At 55.3% G+C, this 26,023-nt stretch overlaps 12 protein-coding genes across 12 annotated transcripts; 7 read left to right on the top strand and 5 right to left on the bottom strand.

The window, feature by feature from the left end:
* The first annotated feature begins 21 nt into the window (after positions 1 to 21).
* On the top strand, positions 22 to 1,570 carry BO80DRAFT_428810 (uncharacterized protein). The gene is made up of 3 exons (XM_025720328.1): positions 22 to 364; positions 420 to 928; positions 990 to 1,570. The coding sequence occupies exons 1-3, from the start codon at positions 143 to 145 to the stop codon at positions 1,516 to 1,518; spliced, it is 1,260 nt and encodes a 419-aa protein (XP_025571146.1). The 5' UTR covers positions 22 to 142; the 3' UTR covers positions 1,519 to 1,570.
* A 1,904-nt stretch (positions 1,571 to 3,474) lies between these two features.
* BO80DRAFT_216703 (acetyl-CoA synthetase-like protein) lies at positions 3,475 to 7,801 on the top strand. Its single transcript, XM_025714353.1, has 2 exons — positions 3,475 to 3,689; positions 3,764 to 7,801. The coding sequence occupies exon 2, from the start codon at positions 3,872 to 3,874 to the stop codon at positions 7,697 to 7,699; it is 3,828 nt and encodes a 1,275-aa protein (XP_025571145.1). The 5' UTR covers positions 3,475 to 3,689; positions 3,764 to 3,871; the 3' UTR covers positions 7,700 to 7,801.
* Positions 7,802 to 7,902: 101 nt separating this feature from the next.
* BO80DRAFT_458713 (phytanoyl-CoA dioxygenase family protein) lies at positions 7,903 to 9,007 on the bottom strand (the record flags this gene model as incomplete). The annotated part of the gene is made up of 4 exons (XM_025722304.1): positions 7,903 to 8,254; positions 8,301 to 8,676; positions 8,716 to 8,884; positions 8,993 to 9,007. The coding sequence occupies 4 exons, from the start codon at positions 9,005 to 9,007 to the stop codon at positions 7,903 to 7,905; spliced, it is 912 nt and encodes a 303-aa protein (XP_025571144.1).
* Positions 9,008 to 9,152: 145 nt separating this feature from the next.
* Positions 9,153 to 10,247, top strand: BO80DRAFT_365441 (uncharacterized protein; the record flags this gene model as incomplete). Its single annotated transcript, XM_025716199.1, has 5 exons — positions 9,153 to 9,207; positions 9,378 to 9,564; positions 9,607 to 9,665; positions 9,697 to 9,755; positions 9,798 to 10,247. 5 exons carry the CDS (start codon positions 9,153 to 9,155, stop codon positions 10,245 to 10,247), a joined length of 810 nt encoding a protein of 269 aa, XP_025571143.1.
* A 431-nt stretch (positions 10,248 to 10,678) lies between these two features.
* BO80DRAFT_428807 (2-deoxyribose-5-phosphate aldolase) lies at positions 10,679 to 11,520 on the top strand (the record flags this gene model as incomplete). The annotated part of the gene is made up of 1 exon (XM_025720327.1): positions 10,679 to 11,520. Exon 1 carries the CDS (start codon positions 10,739 to 10,741, stop codon positions 11,516 to 11,518), a length of 780 nt encoding a protein of 259 aa, XP_025571142.1. The 5' UTR covers positions 10,679 to 10,738.
* Positions 11,521 to 11,609: 89 nt separating this feature from the next.
* BO80DRAFT_216684 (transcription factor domain-containing protein) lies at positions 11,610 to 13,104 on the bottom strand. Its single transcript, XM_025714352.1, has one exon. It carries the CDS (start codon positions 12,925 to 12,927, stop codon positions 11,701 to 11,703), a length of 1,227 nt encoding a protein of 408 aa, XP_025571141.1. The 5' UTR covers positions 12,928 to 13,104; the 3' UTR covers positions 11,610 to 11,700.
* A 1,560-nt stretch (positions 13,105 to 14,664) lies between these two features.
* Positions 14,665 to 15,084, bottom strand: BO80DRAFT_365455 (uncharacterized protein; the record flags this gene model as incomplete). The annotated part of the gene is made up of 1 exon (XM_025716200.1): positions 14,665 to 15,084. The coding sequence occupies one exon, from the start codon at positions 15,082 to 15,084 to the stop codon at positions 14,665 to 14,667; it is 420 nt and encodes a 139-aa protein (XP_025571140.1).
* Positions 15,085 to 15,343: 259 nt separating this feature from the next.
* On the top strand, positions 15,344 to 16,085 carry BO80DRAFT_428805 (uncharacterized protein). The gene has a single exon (XM_025720326.1). The coding sequence runs from the start codon at positions 15,379 to 15,381 to the stop codon at positions 15,880 to 15,882; it is 504 nt and encodes a 167-aa protein (XP_025571139.1). The 5' UTR covers positions 15,344 to 15,378; the 3' UTR covers positions 15,883 to 16,085.
* Positions 16,086 to 16,202: 117 nt separating this feature from the next.
* BO80DRAFT_365537 (putative general amidase) lies at positions 16,203 to 18,088 on the top strand (the record flags this gene model as incomplete). The annotated part of the gene is made up of 6 exons (XM_025716203.1): positions 16,203 to 16,493; positions 16,543 to 16,665; positions 16,706 to 16,858; positions 16,904 to 17,761; positions 17,818 to 17,902; positions 17,973 to 18,088. The coding sequence occupies 6 exons, from the start codon at positions 16,203 to 16,205 to the stop codon at positions 18,086 to 18,088; spliced, it is 1,626 nt and encodes a 541-aa protein (XP_025571138.1).
* Positions 18,089 to 18,345: 257 nt separating this feature from the next.
* Positions 18,346 to 20,117, bottom strand: BO80DRAFT_416101 (tannase and feruloyl esterase; the record flags this gene model as incomplete). The annotated part of the gene is made up of 1 exon (XM_025718166.1): positions 18,346 to 20,117. The coding sequence occupies exon 1, from the start codon at positions 20,095 to 20,097 to the stop codon at positions 18,346 to 18,348; it is 1,752 nt and encodes a 583-aa protein (XP_025571137.1). The 5' UTR covers positions 20,098 to 20,117.
* A 1,416-nt stretch (positions 20,118 to 21,533) lies between these two features.
* Positions 21,534 to 25,415, bottom strand: BO80DRAFT_416097 (uncharacterized protein). The gene is made up of 3 exons (XM_025718165.1): positions 23,337 to 25,415; positions 23,158 to 23,283; positions 21,534 to 23,107 (listed from the first exon to the last, which is right to left on the bottom strand). Exons 1-3 carry the CDS (start codon positions 25,344 to 25,346, stop codon positions 21,932 to 21,934), a joined length of 3,312 nt encoding a protein of 1,103 aa, XP_025571136.1. The 5' UTR covers positions 25,347 to 25,415; the 3' UTR covers positions 21,534 to 21,931.
* Positions 25,416 to 25,577: 162 nt separating this feature from the next.
* BO80DRAFT_365600 (uncharacterized protein) lies at positions 25,578 to 25,946 on the top strand (the record flags this gene model as incomplete). The annotated part of the gene is made up of 1 exon (XM_025716207.1): positions 25,578 to 25,946. The coding sequence occupies one exon, from the start codon at positions 25,578 to 25,580 to the stop codon at positions 25,944 to 25,946; it is 369 nt and encodes a 122-aa protein (XP_025571135.1).
* Positions 25,947 to 26,023: the final 77 nt, after the last annotated feature.

Here is a 26,023-nt window from a genome sequence, read left to right as displayed (position 1 = left end):
TCCCGGTGCCCAATCCCACGGCCTGGCTGCCATCGGGGCCCCCTGGCAAAAAGTCTGGTCATCATCACACACACTGACCATGTCCTGGCCACGATTTCCATTCTGTCCACTCGTAGAGACGTCGATGTGATCCCGATGAACGATGCCTCAGATCTCGGCTGCTATCCAAGCCGCAGAGGCGGAGGGCCGCATCCCCTCGAGCGTCAGTCTGGACTACCTGGCCCAGTCGCGAGATCAGCCCACCAAGATCGCCATCCTCTTCGTTGGCGCCCTGACCTTCGTGATCGTCGTCGCCAGGTGCTACGCCAGACTCTTTCTTGTCAAGAAGTTCGGCTGGGATGATGGCTTGGCTGTTTTTACTCTGGTAGCTGGCTCCCTCCTGGATCCCAACGGTGGCTGCCCTGCTGACCCTCTGATAGTCCCTCTACATCTCGATCGTCGCCCTGTCCGTGGTCTTGATTGACATGGGGAGTGGCCGGCACATTGAGTACATCCAGTATGTGCTGACCTTGACCCAGGTCGACAACACCGAAATCTACGACTTCGTCATGCACATCTTGTACACAACCGCCTTGTTCGTCTGTCGGCTGTCCGGTCTGGCCTTCTACCAACGCTTGGCCTCGCGCCACCCCAAGATCTCCTTGGCCATCAAGCTTTCGGCAGGCTTTTTGATCGCCGCATACCTAACCCAGTTTTTTCTGCTGCTGTTCCACTGCCTCCCCGTAACTGGCCTCTGGCCTTATACCTGGCAGCCGCAGATCGACGATTATAACTGTATCTCCTGGGGGGATGTCTATGTCGCCAATTCGGTCTTGTCACTGGTCTGCGATGTGATGATGTTGACCCTCCCGTCCATGCTGATCTACATGCTGCAAGTGTCCCAGAAGCGGAAACTTCAGCTGTCGCTCATCATGTTCCCGGGCGTCTTGTACGTCAACGAGCCCGGTCCCCTCTTCTTTGTCCCACCGCTAATCAGAATCGTCTTCTAGGGTCCTGGTTATTTCGTGCGTCCGCATGTACCTTGTCATTATCGGCCAGTGGTCCTCCGACGGCAGTTGGGCCTACGACCCGATGCTGGCGATCGAAACGTCCGAGGTGGGCGGCACCCTGATCGCGCTCTCGATTCCCGCCATGAAGTCTTTATTCGGATCGTGGTTTTCGCACCTCAAAGCATACTCGTCGCGTGCAGGAGGGACTAGTGGCAAACCGAGCGGAGCAGCACACCGAACCTATGGGCGAAGCTGGGAAACCGGGGTGAAACTGAGCAGTCTGGGAAACCGCACCATGGATGACGCATACAAGGTCAATATCGGGGCGGGGGAGGATCCAATCGCCCAGATGCCGACTAGTGACCGACACCAACGTTCGCGGAACGACAACTCGTCGGAAGATCTGCTCATGGACGCAGGGTTCTCGCAGGAGAATCGACAGTTGGCACTCAAGCACGGAATCCGCTTGACGGAAGAGATTTCCGTGTCGTCGTCGAGAGCCTCGGGGATCCACCAGTTAGGTCGCTGATGAATTAGATAAGGGTCAGCAATAGTAATAATATCGGTATTTTTTTCCTCCACTGCAGTACGTAGTGGGTCGAGACTTACCCCAGTCAGCACCATGTGAGCTCGTGGTTGCATTGTTGGGCGCCATTTTGATAGGGTCTAAATGACCATCTCATCGACCGTCATACACCCATTTCGAGTCACCAATATAGCTTCGTCGATGCGCGCAGGAAGATGAGAATGGTGGATGGGGAATCCTCCGACCGGCACGGGCCTCGTGGAAGCTCGCGCCGCGCCGAGTCCCTGGTGCTCCCGATTGAGCCTAGCGTGAGTATATTTAGTCACGTGCCTCCCTGTCTTATGCTCCAGTCATCTATCCAATTCCCAAGACCAGGTACTAGCGACCGGGGCAATTGAGTCATTCTGGTACGATTTATCTTCATAGAACTGAAAATCAATGCATAGAGCTGTTATGCACTGGAGATTAAGGTTGGCAGTACTTATACGTGCCCAATTGCGATCTATGGCATATCATGTCCGTCCCGAAGATATATTTTCCCACGCACCTTTAGACTGGGCTAAGCTTGGGGTCAGCACATGCGAAACTACTCAATGAATGATCTCAGTGGCTTATTGTAAGCTGAGACCAGATCACAGAGCATAGGTAGCATGGTTAGAAGGTCCTGTTCTCTCAAAGGCATCTATAATGTCCAATTGAATCGATAGTAGTACTTGCACACTAAATACCTCATGCTAGTATCTACATTCTCGGCTACGTGGTTGCAGAGAGAGGGGGGAAAGAGTGTAGGACAAAGAATTATATTGCTCAAGACGAATTAAGTCGACACTCTGCGCGACAAGGTATTCATCGTCTGCAGCAGGTTAAATGGTTGGTCTAGAATGGACGGCCAATTTGCATCAGGCCAGGAATGTAGGCAGTCCTGCATCCGCATCGGGAACTGTGACAAGCCTGACTATGTTGCTTATTCTCTCACCAAGTTCTGTGAAGGTTACTTGACCGATGCAGTGTAATGAACAATCGCTGATATTGACCCGTGATACCCTGGAAGTGTCATTCATGGTTGTGATCCTGGATCGAGTCTGATCCAACTCAGCAGCCTAAACCGTGGTGACAGAACACCCATCATTCTTCCGATGTGATACATCGTGTTCCGAGTCCTTACTGCCATCGGTCAAGAGACAAGACAGCTGCATGATGCGTCGCCTGATGTGTTACCCTGATAGGCAAACGGACCCGGCAATGCAGATGAGCAGTCCGTTGGAACGCGCTATTACCCCCGGGCCTGCGGGAAAACAACCCTCTGGGACCGATAGAGTGATGACACCAGGAGCAGGAATTGACCATCGGGAGCTGCAGGGTCGATGGCGACAGATCTCCGGGATAAGCATAATCGTTCAGAGTTGACTGGGAAGAGGGAGGGAGAGGAGGAAGCAAACAGAGCAAAGAGACCCACAATCACATGTCAGAGCGTGGGCAGTGTGTGTGATTGGACCAGATACCCCACGGTAAGCAACAAGCAACCAATGACCGTGCGCTGATAATAATAAAAGCGCTGCCGATCGGGTCGAACCGCATCCCCAACGCGAGGGGACCCCACCGGCGCTGAGGGGGCGGAGTCAATCGCCGTCCGCCAGATGGACGGCCAGGAACAGCTCCTGCCACGGGTGACGCAGCTTGCAGCAGATGGGAGGACAAGGTCAGGTCGCGTACGAGGGCAATTATGGGTTCGGAGCATCGGTGCGACTGGACGGACAGAATACAGGCCCCTGGCTTGGCCAAGCTCCTGCTACGATCCTGGTACACATGCAGGCTGACCGGACAGTCATTGGCTGCAGATTGCGACATTTATTTTCCTTTTCCCACCGTTGGAATCCTTTCCGTGAACCCGACCATCGAGCAGGATCCTGCTTCGGGGGGTCGCTAAAGTGGGATGCCCAGAAGCATGAATCGAGAGCGTTGAGGCCCGGCTAGCCTCTTTGGGGCCCCTGGGATTTGCATGTGATCGAGCCGGGGGGTGGCCGCCCAGCTTCACTCGCTCTCACTTGCTACATATCGCCCTCGCCCCCCACTGCCTCGTACACACTAATTCTCAACAGGTGCCAGATTGGAGTTGCCTCGTGTCCAGCATGTTGTTTGCTTTGTTCTCAAAAGAAGGCCGTGGAAACCGGCCGGTAAGTTCGCTTCTCTCCCACTCCCTGCTTCCACCTCAGACCGCGACATCTGACACCTCACTCGTTTTCCACAGCTCGCCCGTCGACTTAAATACCCCCCTGGCCCACCCTGAGTGCCTACCCCTTGAACGGTGGCCGATCTCCTCTTCTCCTCCATCGCCCTCTCTTTCTTCCCCCACACAATGGCCGTCATCGATGTCACCAAAGATCTGTCGGCTCTCTTTAGCAAACAGGTCCAGGCCACTCCCGATGCAATCGCTCTGGAGGATGACAAAACTACATACACCTATGCAGAGCTAGATCGGGCGGTCGACACTCTCACTCTCCGCCTCCGTCACTACGGCGTCGGGCGGGACACCTTGGTCGGAGTGCTGCTCCCGCGCAGCAGTGACTATGTCATTGCTTGTCTCGCCGCCCTCCGGGCCGGCGGCGCGTTCCTGGTTCTTGAGCTGGCATACCCCCCCGACCTCCTGGACGATGTCATTCGTGACGGAAACCCAGCAGTAATCATTACCTGCCAGGCCGAACTCGGCAAGATCAAGGCCGACGTCCCCCTCATTTCGCTGGATGAACCGGCATCAGAGACCAACGGTGTGTCGGAGCTGCCTCCTCTCCCAGCGGACGATGACTTGGATCGACTAGCCTTCGTTTCATATTCGTCCGGTACCACCGGCAAGCCAAAGGGGATTGCCAACCCCCACCGAGCTCCCGTTCTTTCCTATAATCTGCGATTTGGCGTGCAGGATCTTACTCCCAGCGACCGCGTCGCGTGCAATGTCTTCTTCATCTGGGAGATCTTGCGCCCGTTGCTGCGGGGAGCGACCGTCGTCGCGGTGCCCGATGAAATCAGTTACGACCCGGCTGCGCTGGTCGAGCTGCTCGCGGCGAAGCGTATCACGGAAACCCTCATGACCCCCACTCTGCTCGCGACTGTTCTCGCCCGCCATCCTCACATCGGCTCTCGCCTGCCGGATCTCCGCACGTTGTGGTTCAATGGCGAGGTGGTGACGACGGATCTCGCCCGTCGAGCGAGCAAGGCCCTTCCAAAGACTCGCTTGCTCAATTGCTACAGTGCCTGCGAAACCCACGAGATTGCTTGCGGCGATATCCGGGAGATGATCGACGAACAGGCGCTATACTGTCCGGTCGGGCCACCGATGGACCCGAAGAACACACATATTCTCGACGATAACCAGCAGCCGGTGGAGAACGGGGTGAGCGGGGAGCTGTTTGTGGCTGGTCCACTGCTTGCCCGTGGGTACCTCAACCTCCCCGAGACCACCGCCAAAGCATTCATTCAGAACCCCTTTGATTCACAACCGGGGGCCCGTCTGTACCGAACCGGCGATCTCGCCCGCCTGCTTCCGTCCGGACTCCTCGAGATCACCGGTCGCGTGGGGTCGATGATCAAATTGCGCGGATACTCGGTGGTTCCCGCCAAGGTGGAAAACGAGATTGTTAAGAACCTTGCGGTCAGCCACTGTGCGGTCGTGGCCCACGGTGAAGGCCTAGAGCGGCAGTTGGTGGCGTACATTGTGCCCGACCAGGACCAGCCCGCCGGTCGGCCGGTGGTTGAGATCAACGAGGCGGGCAATAGCCCCGGCGCGCGTCGCACCCTCGCGCAGTCCCTGGCACACTACATGATCCCGTCGCTGTGGGTGACGCTGGACGAGCTGCCGACGCATGAGGTGACGGGCAAGGTCGATCTCAAACGCCTGCCGGCCCCGCGCCCCGCCGATCATGTCAACGGAAACGGAACGCCCGTGGAGCAAGACCCGATCGGCATCGATCAAGTAGCGGCCATCTGGGCTGCAGCTCTCAAAACCTCGCGCACCCTGCTCAAGCCCGGCGACGATTTCTTCGATCTGGGCGGACACTCCTTGTCTTTGGCGGATCTTTCCTCGAGGATGTCTCGACACTTTGGTTTCCGGGTTCCGATCGCCCGGCTCGCAGAGAACTCGACTCTGACTGGCCACCTTGAGACCGTCCGTGCCATTAGGGACGGACACACGGCCGCGGTGCAAGCCGACTTACCGGCTGTCCTGCGTGCCGATGCTACCCTGGACGATGATATCCGACCGTCCAAAGCTACCATCCGCTCCGTCGACCAGGCCGACACGGTGCTCCTGACGGGTGTGACCGGATTCCTTGGCGCGTTCCTTCTTCACGACCTGTTGGAGAGTACCTCGGCTCATATCATCTGTCTCGTGCGATTTACTGATCCGGCTGACGATGATCAGCCTGGTGGAGTGGCGAGAATTCGTCGAAACCTGCTGGACCTGGGGCTGTGGCGTGATTCTGTCATGGAGCGCGTCGAGATTCTTCCCGGAAACCTCTCCCGCACCCGCTTCGGTCTGTCGCCGGAAGCATTTGACGAGCTCGCCTCTCGGGTGCAAGTCATCGTCCATGCGGCTGCCACCGTCAACCTGGTCTACCCCTATGCCGCCCTGCGCGGTCCCAATGTCGGCGGTACACGTGAAATCCTCCGCCTGGCATGCAAAGGGGGTGCGACCGTGCAGTACGTGTCCACCAATGGTGTTCTCCCCCCGTCACTGGAGAAGGGCTGGTCGGAGGACACCATGTTGGACGTAGATGATGTGCCAGAGAAGTTGTTGGATGGCTATGGCCAGACCAAATGGGTGGCTGAGCAGCTTGTGCTGGAAGCCGGTCGTCGTGGGCTCCCCGTGAAGATCCACCGCGCAGGAACTATCAGTGGCCACAGCCAGACGGGTGCGGCCAATGCCTGGGATCTTCTGTCGGCCTTGATCGTCGAGTCGATCAAACTCGGCTACGCGCCGGATGTAGACGGCTGGCGGGCGGAGATGACGCCCGTGGATTTTGTCAGCAAGGCCATCATTCATCTGGCTAGTCAGACGCACGCCGAGCAGACCGTTTTTCATCTCGGCGATCCCAACCCGGTTGATACGCGATCAGTCTTTGCGGCACTCAATGAGCTCGGTTATCCGACCAAGTCTGTGGGCTGGGACGAATGGGTCTCCCTGTGGAATGAGAAACGCGGTGCCGTCAAGGGTGGTGACGGTGCCTTTACTGTCGACATCCTCCGCAGTGGCATGCCCACGGTGGAGTTCCTCCGGGGCATTGTGGTGCTGGACAATGCTGCCACTCGGCCCTTCCGGGCGGTCGTGGAACGGCCCAAGGTGGACCGGGCCTTGCTCGAGACTTACACGCGGCACTGGTTCGCCCGAGGCTGGCTGCCCCGGCCTCCTGTTCGCCAGCAGGCAAATGGTGTTGCTAAGCCCGCCCACAAGGGCGCTCTGAGCGGCCGGGTGGCCGTGGTGACGGGGGCGTCTTCTGGTATTGGCGCTGCGGTGGCGGTCGCTCTGGCCCGGGAGGGATGCCATGTCGCCCTGGCCGCCCGACGCGTGGACGCCCTCGAATCCGTCAAGGGCCGGATCACAGCACAGGGGAGCAAGGCCATCGTTCGCCAGACCGATGTCACAAACAAGGCGCAGGTGGATGGCCTCCTTCAAGCCGCCCACGACGAGCTCGGGCCGGTGGACATCCTCGTGTCGTGCGCCGGAGTCATGTACTTTACCATGATGGCCAATGTGCAGACGGAGGAATGGGAGCGCACGGTCGACGTCAACTGCAAAGGTCTCCTCCACTGCCTGTCGGCGAGCGTGCCGGGCATGCTCTCGCGCGGAGGTGGCCATATTGTGGCGATTTCCTCTGACGCCGGACGCAAGGTGTTCCCGGGCCTGGGTGTGTACTCGGCCAGCAAGTTTTTCGTCGAGGCCACGCTGCAGTCGCTCCGGCTGGAGACGGCGGGCACGGGTCTGCGGGTGACGAGCGTGCAGCCAGGCAACACGGCGACCGATCTGCTGGGAATGTCCACGGATGCGGAAGCCATCAAGAAGTACGGCGAGCCGACGGGGGCGCAAATCCTCGATCCAGAGGATGTTGCCAACTCGATTGTGTACGCGTTGCGCCAGCCGGCCCATGTGTCGGTGAACGAAGTCTTGATTGAGCCGCGGGACGAGCCGATCTAGTGGAATGGAAGTTAGAGTTTATAGACATAGATATTATATAAGGATAATGGGATAATTTGCAGTTGACGAACTCTATCTACCTTACTTCAAACAGGATGCCGCCGGTGCCGCCGGTGCCGCCGAGGAAGCTGTCCAATGTGGGCAGTCACAGCGAGATTACAAAGAGAGCTCACTCGACTAAAGGATGATATTCTTTTGCTGTGCTAAAAGTCCCGAGGCCGATTTTCCTCCTTCAGCTCCGGGCGAAGATGGTAGATGGGATCCACCTGCTCTACATACCCACACGCCGGTTCCCGCATGGAATAGCCCATGTACTCCTGGATCTCCCGGTCATAGCTGCGCGCGATGTCGGTTGGCCCGGCTAGGAACTGGTTTTCTTCCTGGCGCAAGTAACCCCGCACGATGAATGTGGCAAAGAGGAGACGGTGTTCGTCGGTGGTCGTGTTCGAACCCCCGCCGTGATCCGCCGATGCCAACATGAGGAAGCCGTCTCCTTTGTCCATGTCTGCAAAGATGCATTGCTCGACTTTGGGGGGAGTTGCGCGGTCCGAGCCCCTGCTGGTGATTAGACAATTACTTGCATGGGAGGCAATATACCTACCAGAGATGACTGCGCGGAATAAACTGCGTCCCCCCATTCTCCTTGGTAATGCGACAACCAGCAACAAACAGACCAACGGCCGATTCCCGCTTCATGTCTCGCGCATCATCCCAATGATCGATCTCCGCATGATCGCGATGACTGATGTAATCATCGCGATGCAAGGGCTGCGCCTTGCCTCCGGGGCCGATCCTCATGGCGGTGCAGGAATGCACATAAGGTTTGGATAGGGAGAGCTTTTTCTCCCCGCCCCACCAGTACCATCGTCGGGAAGTGAGGACATGGTCACAGACCTGGCGAAAGAGCGGGTTCATGACCTGCGTCTTGGTATAGGTTGGACTTCGGGCGATCAGTGACGGGGCGCGTTGCGTTTGCGCTGGTCATTAGCGGGATCACGATGAGTCTGGTGGAATACCATTCCATTCTGTATCAGCGTCGAGACGAGGCTTAGCTTCTTGATAGGCCTGGTCGACATCTTCCTCAGAGACCAGGGTCTTGACAAACACGCCCCCGTCTCGTTTGAGAAGATAGAGGATCTCTTCCACGGGGGTGTCCTTGGAGACCTTCTGGACTGCGTCGCTGTACTTGCGGGGGGTATTGCCCGATTCGGTAATATAGCCAGCCGTCCCGAAGGGAAATTGACCCGCATGGGTTCCCCGGATTATTGCACATAGTTGGCATTGTTTTTGTACCTGCACCAACGGCATTCTATGTTGGTCTAGAAGCAATTTTAGGATATAGATACTCAAGTACATTTATTTTTGCCAACTTCAACACCACCAAGACAAGGGATGCCCTTGCGTGCAGTATGTCTTTCCCGGGTTACAGAGATAGTCTCTGATAACGATGCAGATGTTCGGGAATCTCACTGGTAGCGTCGGTCATCAATGGAATTGCCCGCTTTTGCGTTCCTGGGTATGTTGACAAGCAGAGTCGTTCATCCTCGCATCGGGACAAGGGAACAGCGGGTGGGGTGCCGGGACAGCCTGGATGTTGGCAATTACCAACTCTCTGTACGCCTTTGGTGGCACCGACGGCGGTATGTCTTGAACCCATTTCACCAGAGGTAGCTGACAGAAGCAGTCATCCACATCTGTGAAGAACTTCCACAGCCGGGGAGACGCGTGCCGCAGGTGATGATCATGACGATGGTCACTGGGCTAGTCACCAGCTTGTCTTTATTTATTGCGCTCATGTTCTTCGTCGAGGTCATCGATGCAGTCCGACAGGCGTCACTGCCCAGCTTGGAACTGATATATCAAATGTGAGCCGGTCACCATCTAGAGATCACCACTAACAGCAACAGAACCAAAAGCCGGACCATCACGTTAGCATTATCCATCGTCCTGACCATCATCTACGCCTGTACCACCCACACCTAATCACCAATAAACAGCCGCCCTCCCCTCCCAATGGGTAATATCCGGCCGCATCGCCTGGGCATTCGCACGAGACGTATCCCCCCATCCCCACCCACCAACCCTAACTGAATCACAGAACGGCACCCCCCTCCCCGCCCTCCTCACGCAAATCTACCCCACGCTCAACTTCCCCATCTACACCACCCTCGCGGCCCTCCTCTTCAGCACCCTCTACGGCCTGCTGTACCTGGCCTCGACGACCGCCTTCACCAGCATCATCACCTCGGCCGTCCTCTTCCTGAACATCACCTATACCGTGCCCCAAGGAATCCTCCTCACCCGCGGTCGAGCGAGTCTTCCACAGCGGTACTTGGATCTCGGGTGGTTCGGATACGTGTGTAATGTGTTTTCGGTGGGGTGGATTGTGGTTCTAGGGGTGATGGTGTGTTTACCGAGTGAGAGGGGGAGTGTGGAGGTTGGGGGGATGAATTATGTGAGTGTGATATTGGTGGGTGTGTTTGGGGGGATTAATGTGCTGTGGGGGGTTTATGGACGGGGGAGGGTAATATGGGGGGGGATGGAATAAGTAGAGACTTATGTGTGGGGAGACGAGAGAGAGAGAGAGAGAGAGAGAGAGAGAGAGAGAGATAGGAATAAAGGAGGGGAGGTATGCGTATTAGGGCTTTACTTCGCTATTCGGGTATATTTGTCTATTTAGCAGCTAAGAGGCTGGAATACCTGACCAAGTTGTTGAACCCGGAGGTATACAAAGGTCGAGTGTACCGCGCTGCATTGCAGTACAAGCTAATCCACCGTAGTGATTTCTTTCTGCCATTTTGTAGTGTCTCATGCACAGCGCACAGCACATGTTCGTGAACAGGTAGGTAGGGTACCTCTTCCGGTGGAAGAATTACCCAAGGCGGAAGGTCTCCCGCCAGCCCCTCACATAGTTACACTGCATATAAGAACCACCACGCACCTGTATTCCAGATTTCCATCACCAATCCACCATCTCATCTCATCCTACCAGACAAAGTCATCTGTGATCAGAACCCACCGCTCCACCCCACCACAACCATGCCGATCACAGTAACTCTCCCCCAACTCTCCAAAACCATCGACCACTCCCTCCTCCACCCCACCATGACGGACACCGACATCCTCACGGGCCTGCGCATCGCCTGCGACTACAACGTCGCCACCGCCTGCATCAAGCCCTACTCCATCGGCCTCGCCAAGGATATCCTCGCCGGATCGGACGTCCTCATCTGTCCCGTCATCGGCTTCCCGCACGGAAATAGCACGACCGAGATCAAAGTCCTCGAGGCCACGGCGGCCGCTCAGGCCGGGGGCGCGGAGATCGATATGGTGGTGAATGTGGGGAAGGTACTAAGTGGGGAGTGGGGGTATGTCCACGCCGAAATACAAGCAATCAATGAAGCGGTGGTGAAGCATGGGGCGATACTCAAGGTGATTTTCGAGAATGACTATCTCTCCGCGGAGCATATTGCCCGACTATGTGAGATCTGCACCGAGGTAGGAGTGGCATTTGTCAAGACGTCGACGGGGTATGGGTTTGTCAAGCAGCGGGATGGGTCGTATAATTACCGCGGGGCGACGGTGTCGGATTTGAAGTTAATGAGGGAGAAGACGGGGGAGAAGGTACAGATTAAGGCGGCCGGGGGTGTACGGACGTTGGATGATTTGTTGCATGTGATGAGTTTGGGGGTGACGCGGATTGGGGCCACGGCGACGGTGGCCATTCTGGAGGAGGCGAAGAGGCGGGGGACTGGGAATGAGCCGGTGGAGGTGGAATTCCGGCCGGGGAGCGTAGGTAGATATAGCTGGGTCGATTAGCTCGTACTGAGAAGGAGGGTTGGGGAGGGCAACCTTGATCGAAATCTTGGAGGGCTGCAGCCAAGACAGGGTCCTGCATATAGTGAAGATATCCATCACCAGAGACCATATCACTGGAATCCGTGTAGTCGACCGCTCCTTCACCCAGAGTACAGGCAGGGTCCGACAGGTGCGTCGTGGCCTCATCTGGAGCAGGTCCTGGGCTGGAGGCATGACCTTGTTGACCCAATCAATGTAGCCTTCTCCCTCATTCGAACCGGTGCTAACGCTTTTGGTTCGGATAACTCCAGAATCACGTCAAGCTCCTTTTCCATGACCAGCTTGGCTAATCGCTGAAGAATGGCCAAGCCCTGCTGCGCGACTACCGAGTGCAGTCGGAGTTTCTCTTGCACTCCCATCAGTCTGCGAAGCCCGGCTTTTGTCTCGGCCGATTGCGGGCCCAGAGGATCCATGCTGCTGAGGATGCCCAAGGTTACGCCAGCAGTGAAGGTATGGATGCTGACGAATGCCGCCGCATAGGTTTCTGAGACCAATTCAAGAAGAGGACGAGACAGGATCTCCGATGTCTTAAGCGCAGCATCGCGACAGGCGTCCAGTGAAAGGTTGAACGGGTCAGCCGAGACCGCACCGGGCCGTTCAGAGCTGCTGTGAGAATTAGGATTGGTCTTCAGTTTGTACGATAACAGAGGCCGGTGGGTCAGAATGCGTGCATTTTGATACGCCAGCCAGAGCGTCAGAGCCTGGAGTTGGTAGATGTGCTTCTCCCAGCGCGGCCCCGTTGCTCCAATGTCACGGTCAATCTCCTCAATAGACGCGTAGTAAACACAATGGGCTACATTACGCCATTGAAGTTGAGGACGAAGTTCGGCCTCCCATTGGCGAGGCCGATCGTCAAAAGCGGCAACTGTTTGAATCACACTTGGCATGTGCAGCTTTTCCGCCGGAAGTCGACTCTTGTCACCTGCATACGCGCCAATGCGGTACAACTCCAACGTTGCCTTGGTAATAGTCGAGAGCTTGGAGATGAAGTACTTGTAGGAGAGCAGTGTCGTCTGGCATGCCAATGGCTGATCGAAGGACCCAGGAGACTGCGTAACTTGTAGCTTTGCCGACGGATCTAAGGGTTCCACGTCGCAATCTGCATCGTAAATGCTATGCGGGTACCCGTAGGTCGCTGCGGAAAAGGTCTCGATCTCATACACGGCCCACCAGCATCTCTTTCGGGCTTCATTCAGGGCCCGGAAGTCAGCCGATTCAGAGGGTTGCAGCCGTCGATGGAGGTGCAGCGCTTGAGCGATGCGGAGCCCACAGCCGCACACTGGCCATGCCAACCGAGGAGTTCCATGGTATAGGTAGTATGTGCCAAGTAGAATGCATGTCTGCACTGCTTCCAGGGAGCCGAGTGACATGATGTCTAGCAGCCGGGCTCGTACCGTAGATAGAATGCGATCCCGAAGGGTTAGATCAACCCCATGTCTAGCTAACAGCTCCCGTCGATAGGGTCCAGCGTATTGCAGTCCGATGGAAATCACAATCAGAAAGGTGCTGATAAAGCCGACGCGATGATTAGAGCGAACTGATGGCCTGCGCTGCTGGTAGAGTTTGGGCTAGCGCTGGCGGAACTCGTCTTAATAGAAGATCAGCACGAACCAGTGCACTCGGTCAAAGTAGGCGTCCACCAGCAGACTGGCCGCGTCAAAACTAGGGAACAGGGAGATCAAGTCTTGGACAGTGGACGATGGGGAGTCGCAAGGTGTGTTTCTCCTATACATGGGCATTCCTTCGTCGACACTCGGAGTAACGGAGCGTGGCTCCCGCAGAGGGGCTCCCGGAATGGCGGTGATTGCCGGATCGCCTGGTGCAGCGGCATTGTGCAGCTCGAACGCCTGTACTGCTGTTAGGTGAGTACGGCTGGCAGAAATGAACGTACCCCGCCGAGTAAGGAGATGGTCGAACTGGAAGTCCAATTGTGACGGATCTGGTGGGATGGGATGCGCGATGCCGGCTCCTCTCGATCGGCGTCAGACGAGAGGCGGGGACTCGATTGGCGGTATCGTGTGCCACTTTGGTCTGGATCGGCAATCCGTCCAGATTCCGGGGATGGCCCATGAGCCGGTCCCCTCTGTTAGAGCGACGACCAAAGAACTTGTTTTGTATAGCCAAGGAGTAAGGTTTTCTTCGGAGCCACGAAATACCCAACGGTTGGTTACCAATCCCTGATGACTGCTTTCTAGCTCCCAATTAGGCCGAAATGATCCGACATGAGTTTGAGGCTTATCAGTGACAAATTTCTCGTCGCTTTTAACACCTGAATCATCGTAAAAGGGCAATGACTTCTCAAGTTTGTGTCGGTATGCATAAGAGAGATCTAGCACCAAACTATCCAATCCATAGCAAGTTGAATCCCACTCATAGTGCATTATCCTGCTAAAAAGTCTTGACTAGTAAATCGAAGAGTAACTTTATATCTACCAGTACTCGAGAGGAGGAAGGCCCCGCAAAGTTATGATGGAGGCTATCATCTTGAAAATTTCTTTTTGCCCAAACAACTTGTATTTACTCTTCGATCTCGATCTGTGCTCCTCAAATATACTATCCCAAGTCGCGTGTTTTCATTGATTCGAGACGCTTATTTTCGATAGATGAAGGTCGAAAACCAAGATTGATATCCGTTTCCTGATCAACTTCGCCCTAAGTTGTCCAGTCCTTGTTTCGAAGATCCGTGTAATGTCTCTTCCAGAGGCCTCTGAATGTCGGACGAACTGGTTGGGGAGTTGCTCAAGAATTCGTATTAGGGGCTGGGCTCTCGTCGCGTTGCGGTACGAGCGGTGCAGTGTTTGAATTTCAAGGAATATCGTGATTCAATTGCTCTCGTGGGTGGAGGGCCGCCTTGAACTTCTTGGAGTGGGTTCAAAAAGGCATTTCTTGGGGGCCCACCGAAGAGAGATCGATGGGAGGAGAAGGAAGAGGAGGCAAATTGCTCTTTTTCGCCTAGCAGCCTCTGGGACCCCGCCATGATTGGTATATTTCAGGCCGCGACTGCATAGTGCCGTATCACGTTCCGATGTATTGTATCTGTCGTGTAACAGTGCACCATCAATACCGAATCGACATAATCATACTCCCGCCATATGATCTCGTAGGCCTCACTGAAAGAACCAAAGACGATACGGCTGATTCCCAATCCGATACAACGCCTCGATAATATCCCTCCGGGAATCATCCTCGCTCGTATCCCGATAAAACTCCAGCGCTTCCCGATACACGTCACGATCGCGGGCATATCCTCGCGCATCCTCCAGAATCTCATCATACACACTGACGTTCCATTCCGTGTATTGCCCGTCGTCGGTGCAGTCCCAGTGGGTGTACATGCCGTCCACGGTATCGCCAAAGATATTGTATCGGGCCCAAATGGCATCTCCGTATCGCTTTTCGGTAATGGCGGTGCAGTATTCCGTGGCCCAGGGCTCAACCAGGTCCATGCCGACCGGGGGATTGCGGGCTTGGGTGATGGGGAGATCCAGGAATAATTGCTCGGGGAGGGATTCGGCGGTGGCCCCCATGAGCGTGGGAGCGATGGTGAGGACGTAGCGAAGAGAGTGCATTGTCGCGTAGAAAAAGAAGCAGGTAGACAAGAAGGTATATACAGAGAGTAATATATACAATGGAATCTGTTGATTAAAGATGAAGAATGAGTCCAGGCTAATCGATGAACGCTGCCAAGTGCCGACATACCAACCGTAGGCTGACACGAAACATAACATTCCTCATTCTTCCTTAAATCCCTCTTCCGCCGATCTCATTTGACTCTGCAATCCCTTTCCCTGTACCACTTGCAAAACTCGTTAGGTATCAAAATGCATTTCCTTGTGATCATCACCGCCCTCGCGTCCCTCAGCGGTCTAGGGGCAGCCGTCCCCGACGAATTCACCGCGCTAGGCTGCCCTAACACCACCAAACCCGAGGCCTCCCCGTCAGAACAGCTGGCCGCCTGGGACGAATTTACCAACCTCATGTACCACGAAAAGCGCATCAGCGATGCCTTCACCAAATACGCCGCGGCCGGGTACATCAACCACTCGCCCCACGTCACGATGAACGGCATCAACGAGACCATCGGGGAGTTGTCGCAGATTGTGCCCTATGTGGATTCCCAACTCCAGCGCGCCTATGTGGGATGGGATACGAATGGCACCACTTATGGTACTGCGCACACTAAGGTCAGCGGAGGAGAGGCCATGGGGATCTCGGATTCGGCTCTGGTGGATATCATCCGCATGGTGGGGACCTGCCTGGTGGAGCATTACGATGTGCAGCAAACTATCGAGGGGGCGGGTCCAAATCCGATTGCTTTTTTCTGATTCGTGGGATGTTATATCTGGCTGGTTGATTGATTCAGTGGACGCGAGAGATGTAATGACAAGTGTACCTAAAAGCTATACATGCAAGCCCTAATTCCGATGCGACGTGGCATTCCCCTCCACTCACCAGTTGTCCTTCACCGACTGGCTGCTTCGCCTCGGGCATGGTTGATGATCGTCCCGCACCATGCACTGATCTCGATCACCCTGTAGAGTGGCGTCAGCGATGTCGATCAATTGGTTGCAGCGGGTTGCCTATCAAACTTACAACGCGATCCCCTATCTATTCCTCAATATCCATTCTAACCGACAGCGACACCATGACTCTCAACGCCTGGGAGACGATTGTGCAGAAAAAGCAGGCAGAAGCAGCTGCTAAGATTCCCTCAGCATGGCGGTTGCGGGCGGAGTTCACGGCCGATATTTCCGAGAAGGCCTCTGCCAATGTCCTCGACGTGCCTCGCCAGTGTGGTTTGCTCTCTGCACGGCAGCTGGATATCACTGAAAACTACGATGCCACGGCACTCTTGGAGCAGATTCACTCGGGAAGGTATACTGCCGTGGAAGTCACCGAGGCATTCTGCATTCGTGCGGCGATTGCCCAGCAAGTGGTAGGTTGACCTATTGACATAGAAATACTTGGAATTGAGATGGCAACAGACACGCTGCTTGACGGAAACCTTTTTTGACCGTGCCTTGGAACGTGCCAAAGAGCTGGATGATTACTTCCAGTCCACGGGAAAGATCCGCGGGCCTTTGCACGGTCTGCCCATCAGTCTGAAGGTATGAACCCGTCCGATATCCCGGCTGCTAATAAAATTAGGACTGCTTTAATATCCAAGGTATCCCCAGCACCATCGGATACACCTCGTTTATCGCGCACGGTCCCGTCAAGAACAATGCAGCGGTTGTCCAGATCCTGCTCGACCTCGGGGCAGTCCTATACGTCAAAACCAACGTCCCTCAGGGAATGCTCGTAAGCACCCTATACTCCCCTCAGTACATCACTGAGACATCCCAGGCCGGCGAATCCCACAACTACATCTTCGGCCGAACCCTGAACCCCCACCGCACCAACCTCAGCGCGGGCGGATCCTCGGGCGGCGAAGGGGCCCTGATCGCCATGCGGGGGTCCATCCTCGGCGTAGGCACTGACATCGCCGGCTCGATTCGCATCCCCGCCATCTGCAACGGCACCTACGGACTGCGCCCATCCATCGACCGGATTCCCTACAGCGGCCAAACCGACTCCGCCCGCAACGGCCTCTCCGGAATTAAATCCTGCGCCGGGCCACTCGCCACCTCGATCCGCGACCTAGGATTATTCACCCAACACATCATCGACCACGACCCCTGGCAATACGACTCCTCGGCCATTTTCTCCCCGTGGCGGACCATTCCCACAAAACCCACCCTCCGTCTGGGCGTCATCCTCGAAGATCCCTACTTCCCGATCCTCCCCCCCGTGCTCAAAACCCTAACTCGCGCCATTCAGGCCTTAAAAACCGCCCACCACGAGATCATCACCCTGAACAACATCCCCTCCCTTCGCGAAACCACCCTCCTCGCGTTCCGCTCCTTCGCCATGGACCCCGCCCACACGGCATTCTCCCACATCCACGCCAGCGGCGAGCCCCCGATCCCAGCCTTATCCACCACCGTACTCCCAAACGAGATCATGCCGTATGAATATGTACCGCATACACTGGAGAATCTGTACGAATTAAACGCACAGCGTCAGGCTTTCCGCGAGGCATTTCGCGAGATCATATACCAGAATCAGCTGGATGTGATCCTCCTCCCGGGGTTACAGGGTACTGCGCCACGACATGATAGGATGGGATGGGTGCCGTATACTGTCCTTGCTAATGTTTTGGATGTATGTTACCACTATGTGTGTATGGTATGGTATGTATACTAACAGATAGGGTGTAGTACCCCGCGATCGTGATTCCATTTGGCAAGGCGAATAAGAGTGAGGATGCGAGGTATATACGGGATGTGGAGTATCGACGGGAGTGTAAGTATTACTTAGCTTTATGCAGTGGTGTGGTGTGATTGTGAGGTATTATGCTAATCAATGGGTGTAGATGATCCCGAGGCAATTGAGGGCATGCCGTGCGCGGTGCAGGTGATGGGACGGACGATGCGGGAGGAGGAGTTGGTGCGGGATGCGGGGGTGATTGCTGCCGCTTTAGGAGTATAGATATCCTGGATAGGATGGATAGATGATTAGGATGGTTGGTTGGTTCATGGGGTAAAAGACATTTGATGTTTTCTTGGAGATGTGGATGAGGTTGGAAGTGGATACTTTGTTTCTTTTTATCTTGATCTAAGGTCGGATGTGGCGTATCCATGAATGGTATCACGGCAAAGAACTGCTGCGTACATTTGAGAGACCACCATGGATAGAAAGAAATCATCTTACTATTAGACATGGCATCGAACTAAGTAAAGTGCAGGCTAATACAACGGCAACTTATACGCATCAAAATCATACACCCAAGTCTGATACGACGCCTGATCAAACACACAGTCCATGACCGTGCCATTGTTCTTCCACAACGGCCGTAGCGGCCACGCACACAATTCCTGCTGTTCGCCCTCCCGCTCGCCGGCCAGGACTGTCGCATTCAACCGGGTCGGGAAGACGTGGCCCTCCACCCACTGGATGAGCGTCTCGAGCGTGGTCTGGGGGAAGGGTCCATTGGGCTGTGTCGTGCTGGACGCGCAGTGTGCAGCGCCGGGGATCAAATAGAGCCGGTTCCATTCGTTCAGCGCCTGGGAACTCTCGTTGAAGGATAGGCCCGGATACATGATCTGTCGGACCGATTCGTGGTAGTGGACGGATGACCCGGTCGGGATACTGGGATCGGACTCGCCATGCACGTGGATGACCTTGCCTCCGGCAGATTGGAACGGGGTCAGATCCGGCCAGGTGGTTTGGAGACTATCCTCGTAGCGCTGCCAGCCTAGCTCCATCCACTCCTTCAAGGTGTCGTACGTGACGTTATCCAGAGTGGACAGGTTGTCGGCATCGCGCAGTTCCAAGAAGCGCGCCACCCACTCGCCGCCCAACGAGGTGATATCCAGCTCCCACTGGTCGGTGTCGTAGTTGTACTGGGTGTCGGCATCGTCAAAGGTAGACGAGGGTTGATACCAGATGTACGCACGACGGCCATCGAGGGTGCGGAGACCATCCAGCATCTTACTTGCCGCGGCGGCACCCAGGACAGAAACCGTGCCATTTTGCGCGGGGGTGGAGTTGCTCATCGAGGTGCGCTTCTTCAGCACGGTCGTGCTGGTGGATGCGGGGCAGGAGTAGGGGGCCCCGACAGTGGAGTTGACGTTAAAGTGCAGTTTGCAGAGATCCGTACGACTGACCACCCCATCGACGCGACCATCCAACGCATCGCAGGCGGCGATGGTCAAGTTGACAATCTTCTCCAATTCACACGTCGGTGGGTAATACCCCATGGTGTGTTCCACCACGTTCGGGTACAGATGGTTCACCTGCTGTTGTCCGTACCGGAAGGCCGGAGCCCCAATGACCGCACCGTCCCATTCATCAGGGTAGCGTTGCACCTGACTCCAGCCTTCGCGACCACCCTCGGAGCAGCCCTGGTAGTAGGCGTAGATCTTGGCGTCACCCACACCATAGAAATTCCGACTGAACGCCTTGCCGACCACACTCAATTCGTGGTGAGCGAGGTACCCGAACGAGTACAGCGCCTGGTAATTGATGGTGCCGTTGGCTTCCAGAAACACGGCATCAAATTGCGTATCAAAGCTCCCGAACCCGCCATCCGTGATACCGGCTGCCGCGCCATACATCACACCCCCGGGCAGGGAGCTAGTCCCGGAGTTGATAGCGAACCCGCCCCCACCGGTAGACAACCACCGGTTCTGGTAGTCCTTCGGGGCGGGCAACCAGAGTTCGAGCAGGTACGGCGTATCCAGACCCGGCCGGGTATAGGAGAGCGTGACATTGCAGTAACTGAACGACGAGGCGGGGAAGAAATAGGAACTGGAAAATGAGGCGTTGTAGACGGCACGGGCCGTGATGGATGACGAGTCGATTTGGAGTCCGTCGATATCGGCACTGCTCGGCAGGGACGCTTTGGCGTGGCTGGTGGTGCAGACGTCGGCGAGACTGGATGCCTGGGAGAGGGCGAGGGTGGTGGCCCCGGCTAGGACACCCAAGGTGATTCTCATGTTGCGTGGAGGAAGATGAGGAATGAATGGTGCTGGTTGAGCAATGACAGATGGATGGGATACCACGGTCCTTATATGTTGGATGCTGTGATTTCGTGGTTCCATCGCGTTGTCTGAGGTTGGAGTAGATTCGGAGCAAGCATTGCATGAGCAGGCTGATCATCACCCATCTTAGCAATTAATCATGCCGATCTGCGTTTGATACGTAGTACCAGTATCAACCAAGGTAGGAAGTTTGGTTTAGACTCAGGTGACGTCGTATTCCATCCATGTTCTCCTCATGCGTTACCCAATTGGCCAAGAAGAAGAAGAATAGAAATCTATCCAATACACATCCAGACTAGTCCATATCCTCGGGGCATTTTGCAGCCGCGATATCCATATTACTGTCCACCGGGTACTCGTCACGACGCGCAGCTGCATAGCCTGCAGTGAGAACGGCTGCTAGGAACATGCCGCGTCATCACCCCAATCCGTGGACAGGCACGGCTGGTGTTGGCCGTGGTATCAACGGACCGACGGCGGGATGACGATCAGGGGCAGCACGGGAAAACAGTTAGCCCCGCAAATCAACGCCATCCTGGACAACCTTGGCAAAGTTTATCAAGTTCTTAATTCGATTCTCAGTTCTGTGGCGATGATACAGGTTGACAAGAGCCTGGAAGATGAGACATAGATCAGAACAGCATCCTGGGAATACTGCGGAACTCATGTAGACACTAGACAGAGATTACACCAACCTTAGACAAGGAGACTAGGTAGTACCTGCAGAAACGCATAGTGGCTGCACTGCATTCTGCAGAAACAACTCGGAGAAAGAGCCCGGCCCGGCGGGAATGCCTGGAACAGGTAGTCTCCGCCGATTTCGGCTCTCATTGCTGGCCCGGCGTCCGAGGCCGAGCCAATGCCGGCGGGGGCCACCCAGACGGACCCCTCGGATATTTACCCCGTTCTGGGTCACTTCAGTCGCTGATCATACTGGACGATACTGTCTCGGGTTGGATTGGCTTGGCTGGGAGTATTGAAAGATTCAGTTTCGGATGGTTCTTCTCACTTTTACTCTGCACGCCGAGTCCGATGCTCCGGTCTAGCCTGCACTTCGATTCTCTGGTGTTTATCATTCTCACCATGACGCCCGATCGAGACGGAGTCCCTCGCGGGAATTAATACCGCAGTCCCACTTGTAACCCTGTTTGCCCTCCGCGGTGGACCTTGTGGCATGACGGGATGGGTTCAGAGTTGACCTGGGGTTTGGCTGACGAATGCTCAGCGATCAACAGATTAGACCTTCTAAACTCGGTTGGAGGTTATTAATACCATCAAGTTTTATGTTGAGGTGCCTGTTGGCCGGTAGACGAGGATCACGGGTTCTAATCATATTAGCTACCACTACTAAAGCATTCTTCTTCTTCCTTCCAGCTATAGCCTAGATAGCGAATACAACCAACATCTTCAACCCCCTGAGCCGTAGCTCACAACATTTTATGATAGGTAGGAGATACAAACAGTATACCCCAAAGAATACAGGGAACAAAAGGAGGGACAGTATGGACCATTCACAACCTTGCAACTTGCAAGGACTAATTTGTCAAGGGTTTAGCGTCTGGTGAAATTCTCCGCTGGGGCAGGAACTCGGGCTAAATTTTTATCCCCCGCCCCCGGGAAAAATGGACTGGTGCGCATTGGCACCTTAAAAACTATGCATTGACGTCGGTGGAATAATTCACCCAATCGTTTTTGTCCCCCATCAATTACCCGGACCCAGCTCCCTGTAGAGGAGAAAGGCCGGGGAGGGGGGTGGGTGCAATGCAAATGATGACTCTCGGTTTCCTTCTCATATTTTTGGAGAAACATCAGCCTCATATAACGCTCCAACAGTCGAAAACTCCTGGCAACCCACATAAATGCCAACGAACCTCGACCCGCTCGGTGCTGGGAACACGGTGTCATGCGACACTAGCCGCTGGTGGCTGTCCGCAGATGCCCGGTCTTTGCACCATACATCCCGCCAGTCATAATTGCCCGTGTTTGCCGGTCCCTCCCGCGAACTACGGGAGATACTGAGCTTATGGGACCGAGATCCCTCACCCTGTTCAACCTCAAACTCCATTTCTACAAGCTCGCGTCCTCGGGCCGCAGCCGACAAGCCAACGATTTTAGCATCCTGAGCAAAATGGACTGTTCGACTGGTGTCGGTATCCACGTCCCCTATGCTTGCTCTAGCCCCTGACTTGTAGATGAAGGCAAGACCGATGATCGCCTGACCTTCAAAGTAGGCGTCGGCCCTAAGTACGGACTCTCTAGAGCCGCCGCCATTCCGTCTCTCGAAGTAAAGTTTCCGAACCTGGTCAAAGGGAGGAGGCTGTTCTGGAACCATTATCGGTGGTCTCCGGCTTCCGCTCGCGGAAACGAGCGCTCGGACACGATCTGAACATAGGTTCAATATCCATGACATAGCTGTCAGTTTCTCGTCAGAGTCTCCCTTGTACTGGGTCTGCAGCTTTCGCGGTGGGAGGCTTTGAAAGTCTGGAGAGCGAAATGTCACACAGCGAGATTGCGTGGTTTCGAAGCGTATAGCTGCGACTTGGCCTACTTCCAGCCCGGGGCATTCAGTAGAATACCCCATGGGAGTGAGCCAGATGGTGAATGATTGGATTTCCTCATCCGGGGAGATTTCAAACCCGTTTCCAAGCTCGTTCATCCATTGACCTACTACGCTTGGGCTTGGATGACTGTAATACTCAAGCTTCAAGCCGGATATGCGACTAGGGGATCTGGACCGCCCGTGGATACCCATGGATGCCCGAATTCTTCGAACATTCTTCAGCGAGGCATAGGTCTGATAGTTACCAGGATTTGTACTGTTGATGAAATGTGAGAATTTCTGGTCGTATCGGACTTGATCGTCGGGTATCTCATGACATCCACGATCCAGAATATCCGGTAGCGTGACCTCCTCGTCACACTGCTGGGACTGGACACCGAGTTGGACAAAGCCGTTTTGGTGTGCCTGGGCCTGTTGAGCCGTTGTTCGGATTTGATGGTAGCGATTCTACATACCAGGTCGTGGGAAACAAGTCCCGTGATGATGTTGCTGAGTGGTGAAATCGGTATTGGCTCGACAACCGCATCGAGTTGATAGTGAAGGGGAGCGAAAGTGGCAGTCCTTCCATAGTTTGTCGAGATCTGGGTTGGGATTAGCGTTGCGCATGAATGTTTGGGCAATACACATAACAGACCTGCAAGCCACCTAGGCCGGGTGTTGGGTAGTACTCGCGATTGTCTTTCAGAATGCTTACGCCATTGACACGCTCCCCCTTCGAGCCAGCGACGGGAAACGAGATCCCACAGCCACGATTAGAACCGAAAAGTACCGACTTTCCATCAGAGGATGATACTTCTATCCCGATCAGTGGGTGAGGACGGGATGCCATGTGGAACGTCAGACATGTCAAAGACCCGAGACGCAGGCCTCTTTGGCCACCGAAGTCAATATTGGCCAGCGGCTCAAAGGCCCTGGAAGGCAGGGACGGTAGCATGGGGCTAAGCATCAAACCATCGTGCATTGGAGGCTCTGGTGTCCACAAATGGGACTGCACGCTAGACGAGTTCAGTACGCCTTGAGAGTGTGGTTTCAAAGATGCTCGGGGGTGTTCGATCAATTCGCCGAGGCCGAGCCAGACGATCTTGAAGTGATCTAACCCCGCAAGCAGGTAGTTCCGATTCGACCTTTCCGGAACAATTAGCGTGCCTTGAGCAATCCCTGGACCGTTGCTTTCACCAACCCAGTACGATGAATCCGAAGGTGTGAAGGTGAATTTAACTCCCGTCAACCCTTCCGAGCAAAACGCCACGGAGAGTGCTTCAAGGTGGGAAGTGCTCGGTACGTCTATCCACTTCTGTGAATATGGATTGTGATATCCGACCGAACGGTGAATGGCATTGCTTTCCCCCGACGGAAATAGGTGCACACCCGATATAAAGCTCCGTGCGCCAATCTGAACAGTTGAGATACCGATTCGCCGTCGGTTCTGCCGAGGCGGGGACATGAGTGACTGTGTCCTACGATAAAGCACACGGCATCCCTCGTTCAAGGGGCGATCTGCACTGATAGTGGCTAGCTGCCCAGAAAAAGAGCCGGTCATCTCTAGCACCTGAGGCGGGCTTTCAGCACCCTCCTCATCGGTCAGCTGGAAACAGCTACCTTCACGGTTTGCCGGTTGACATGCAGATCCATAAGGGCTCCTCCGCAAGACAGCATCTAGGTCCACAAGAGCAGCGATGGGCTCCAACAGCTGGCGGATTCGTTTTCGATTGGTCAAGGGCTGGAGTCCAGCCTTTAGCGACGCCCTGGTCCCCAAGAAGAGCCGGGACCAGTCGTGTGCCTCGGTAAGCTTTGGGAAAAGAAAATCGGCCTCTTGGCCTAGGAGGAATCTACTCCGCCAGTACGACTGTGGAAGCAATTCGAGTCTCAAGAGACGTGCTAGACCACGGCAGACAAGTCTCATAGTTAAGATCTCATCAAAGGACAAATAGGAAAAGGTCTCTAACTTCAGCTCGGGTGAGAGCCTATCGAAGATATTGCGGTTGGGTCGTCTGAGCATGTCACATTTTTCTCCTCTCGAGTCGTTAGGCGACAGGGGCCGATGCGGGCCGCCATGTGCCTCGCGCAGGTCAGACGCGCTTTTTTCCAGATCGTCCATGGACGGGATGGCATATGGGTCAGCGTAGAAGTGTGAGCTCAGATCCGCCGGCCTTGGCCGCCCTAAAAGCTTGTGTGTTTGCGCAGCACCTCCGTAGTCGTGGCCAAGTTGGAAACTGGAGGCATTGAGGCAAGGGGTGCAGTAAAGCTGGTAGAAGACTGCCTCTGCAATTGCCGTCCGATTCGGGGATGGATGGTCACCCTGACCAGGGCCGAGCCTCAAGAGAAGCAATCTCCAGCACGAGTTGTGAAAGCCGAAGCACCAACGGCCTTCGGAAGGTTCGCAGAGCCTCCATTCCTCCAGCGCCCCAAGGCCCACGTCCACGTAGGATACGTCGTTGTCAAGCGGTGCGTGGAGGTTATTCCGGCCGCGTACTATCCCTAGTCCGGTGATCGTGATCTGGCCGCCAGGAAGATTGGTTGCGTAGACGCCTCGAACTTCAGCATACCAAGGGCGAACGCGGGTCTGGGGAGACGCGGGATCGTCACCATAGGGATCAGGCAGTAAGATGACCCCACAAAATGGGCAGTAAACGTTGGAAGGCATCAAGTCAAGATGTCGCGCATCCCCAGAGGATTGGTCAGAGGAGGGAGAAGGAGCAGAACAGGGTGGAAGTCGGGCGGCTGTGAAGGAAGTGGAGGAAGTTGAAGGTGTAGGAGATGGGCGCTAGCCCGGAGTTGTACTGTATCGTAATCCGTAAGGCTCTGGATGATGGGTCGGATGTGCCAGTGCAGCCTTACCCCGTACTACCCCCGTACTTTACGTATCAAAGGATGGATGGCCGTCATCCAAGTCATGGCCATGAGACAGAACCCTCGAGATTCAGCCCACTGGGCCGAACGCCAGATCTTGCTGGTCGAATGCAAGCGCCCATCCAGCGACACTCCCGCGGGCTGGGAGAACACCATTCATGGGCAGTTCCTGGACGATCTCTCGCAGACCTTGAACGCTTCGGAGAGAATATATGGAGCAGTTGCGATAGGCTCAAAAGTGAGATTCTACCGTTTTGATGGCACCGCACCGGCCAATCAGCAACTCGTTCAGCTTCACCAGGGCACCATTGACATGTGCGCCCCAAATGGCATCGGTCAGGTTGAGAGTATGATGAACTACATCAAGGCCAATGGGTGGCAGTGGGCCATTTGATTAGAGAATCCAACGGGGATTGTGTAGTCGTCCTGACGCGATGTTGGAAATGTTGTGCTGGCTATCGTTTCTATTAC

Source organism: Aspergillus ibericus (assembly GCF_003184845.1).
Source record: "Aspergillus ibericus CBS 121593 unplaced genomic scaffold BO80scaffold_52, whole genome shotgun sequence".
NCBI lineage: Eukaryota > Fungi > Ascomycota > Eurotiomycetes > Eurotiales > Aspergillaceae > Aspergillus > Aspergillus ibericus.
Note: the sequence above shows the minus strand (reverse complement) of the source record. Positions and strands in the feature narration are given on the sequence as shown.

What these genes read in the sequence shown, in the direction of transcription:
- BO80DRAFT_216684 (XM_025714352.1), bottom strand. Translation starts at nt 12,927, where the DNA reads ATGTCACTCGGCTCCCTGGAAGCAGTGCAGACATGCATTCTACTTGGC.
- BO80DRAFT_416097 (XM_025718165.1), bottom strand. Translation starts at nt 25,346, where the DNA reads ATGCCTTCCAACGTTTACTGCCCATTTTGTGGGGTCATCTTACTGCCT. An exon ending in CCGGCCTAGGTGGCTTGCAG is followed by an intron (nt 23,284 to 23,336) that starts GTCTGTTATGTG and finishes ATCCCAACCCAG; the next exon opens with ATCTCGACAAACTATGGAAG. An exon ending in GACTTGTTTCCCACGACCTG is followed by an intron (nt 23,108 to 23,157) that starts GTATGTAGAATC and finishes CAACAGGCCCAG; the next exon opens with GCACACCAAAACGGCTTTGT.
- BO80DRAFT_428805 (XM_025720326.1), top strand. Translation starts at nt 15,379, where the DNA reads ATGCATTTCCTTGTGATCATCACCGCCCTCGCGTCCCTCAGCGGTCTA.
- BO80DRAFT_216703 (XM_025714353.1), top strand. Translation starts at nt 3,872, where the DNA reads ATGGCCGTCATCGATGTCACCAAAGATCTGTCGGCTCTCTTTAGCAAA.
- BO80DRAFT_428810 (XM_025720328.1), top strand. Translation starts at nt 143, where the DNA reads ATGCCTCAGATCTCGGCTGCTATCCAAGCCGCAGAGGCGGAGGGCCGC. An exon ending in GCTTGGCTGTTTTTACTCTG is followed by an intron (nt 365 to 419) that starts GTAGCTGGCTCC and finishes ACCCTCTGATAG; the next exon opens with TCCCTCTACATCTCGATCGT. An exon ending in ATCATGTTCCCGGGCGTCTT is followed by an intron (nt 929 to 989) that starts GTACGTCAACGA and finishes ATCGTCTTCTAG; the next exon opens with GGTCCTGGTTATTTCGTGCG.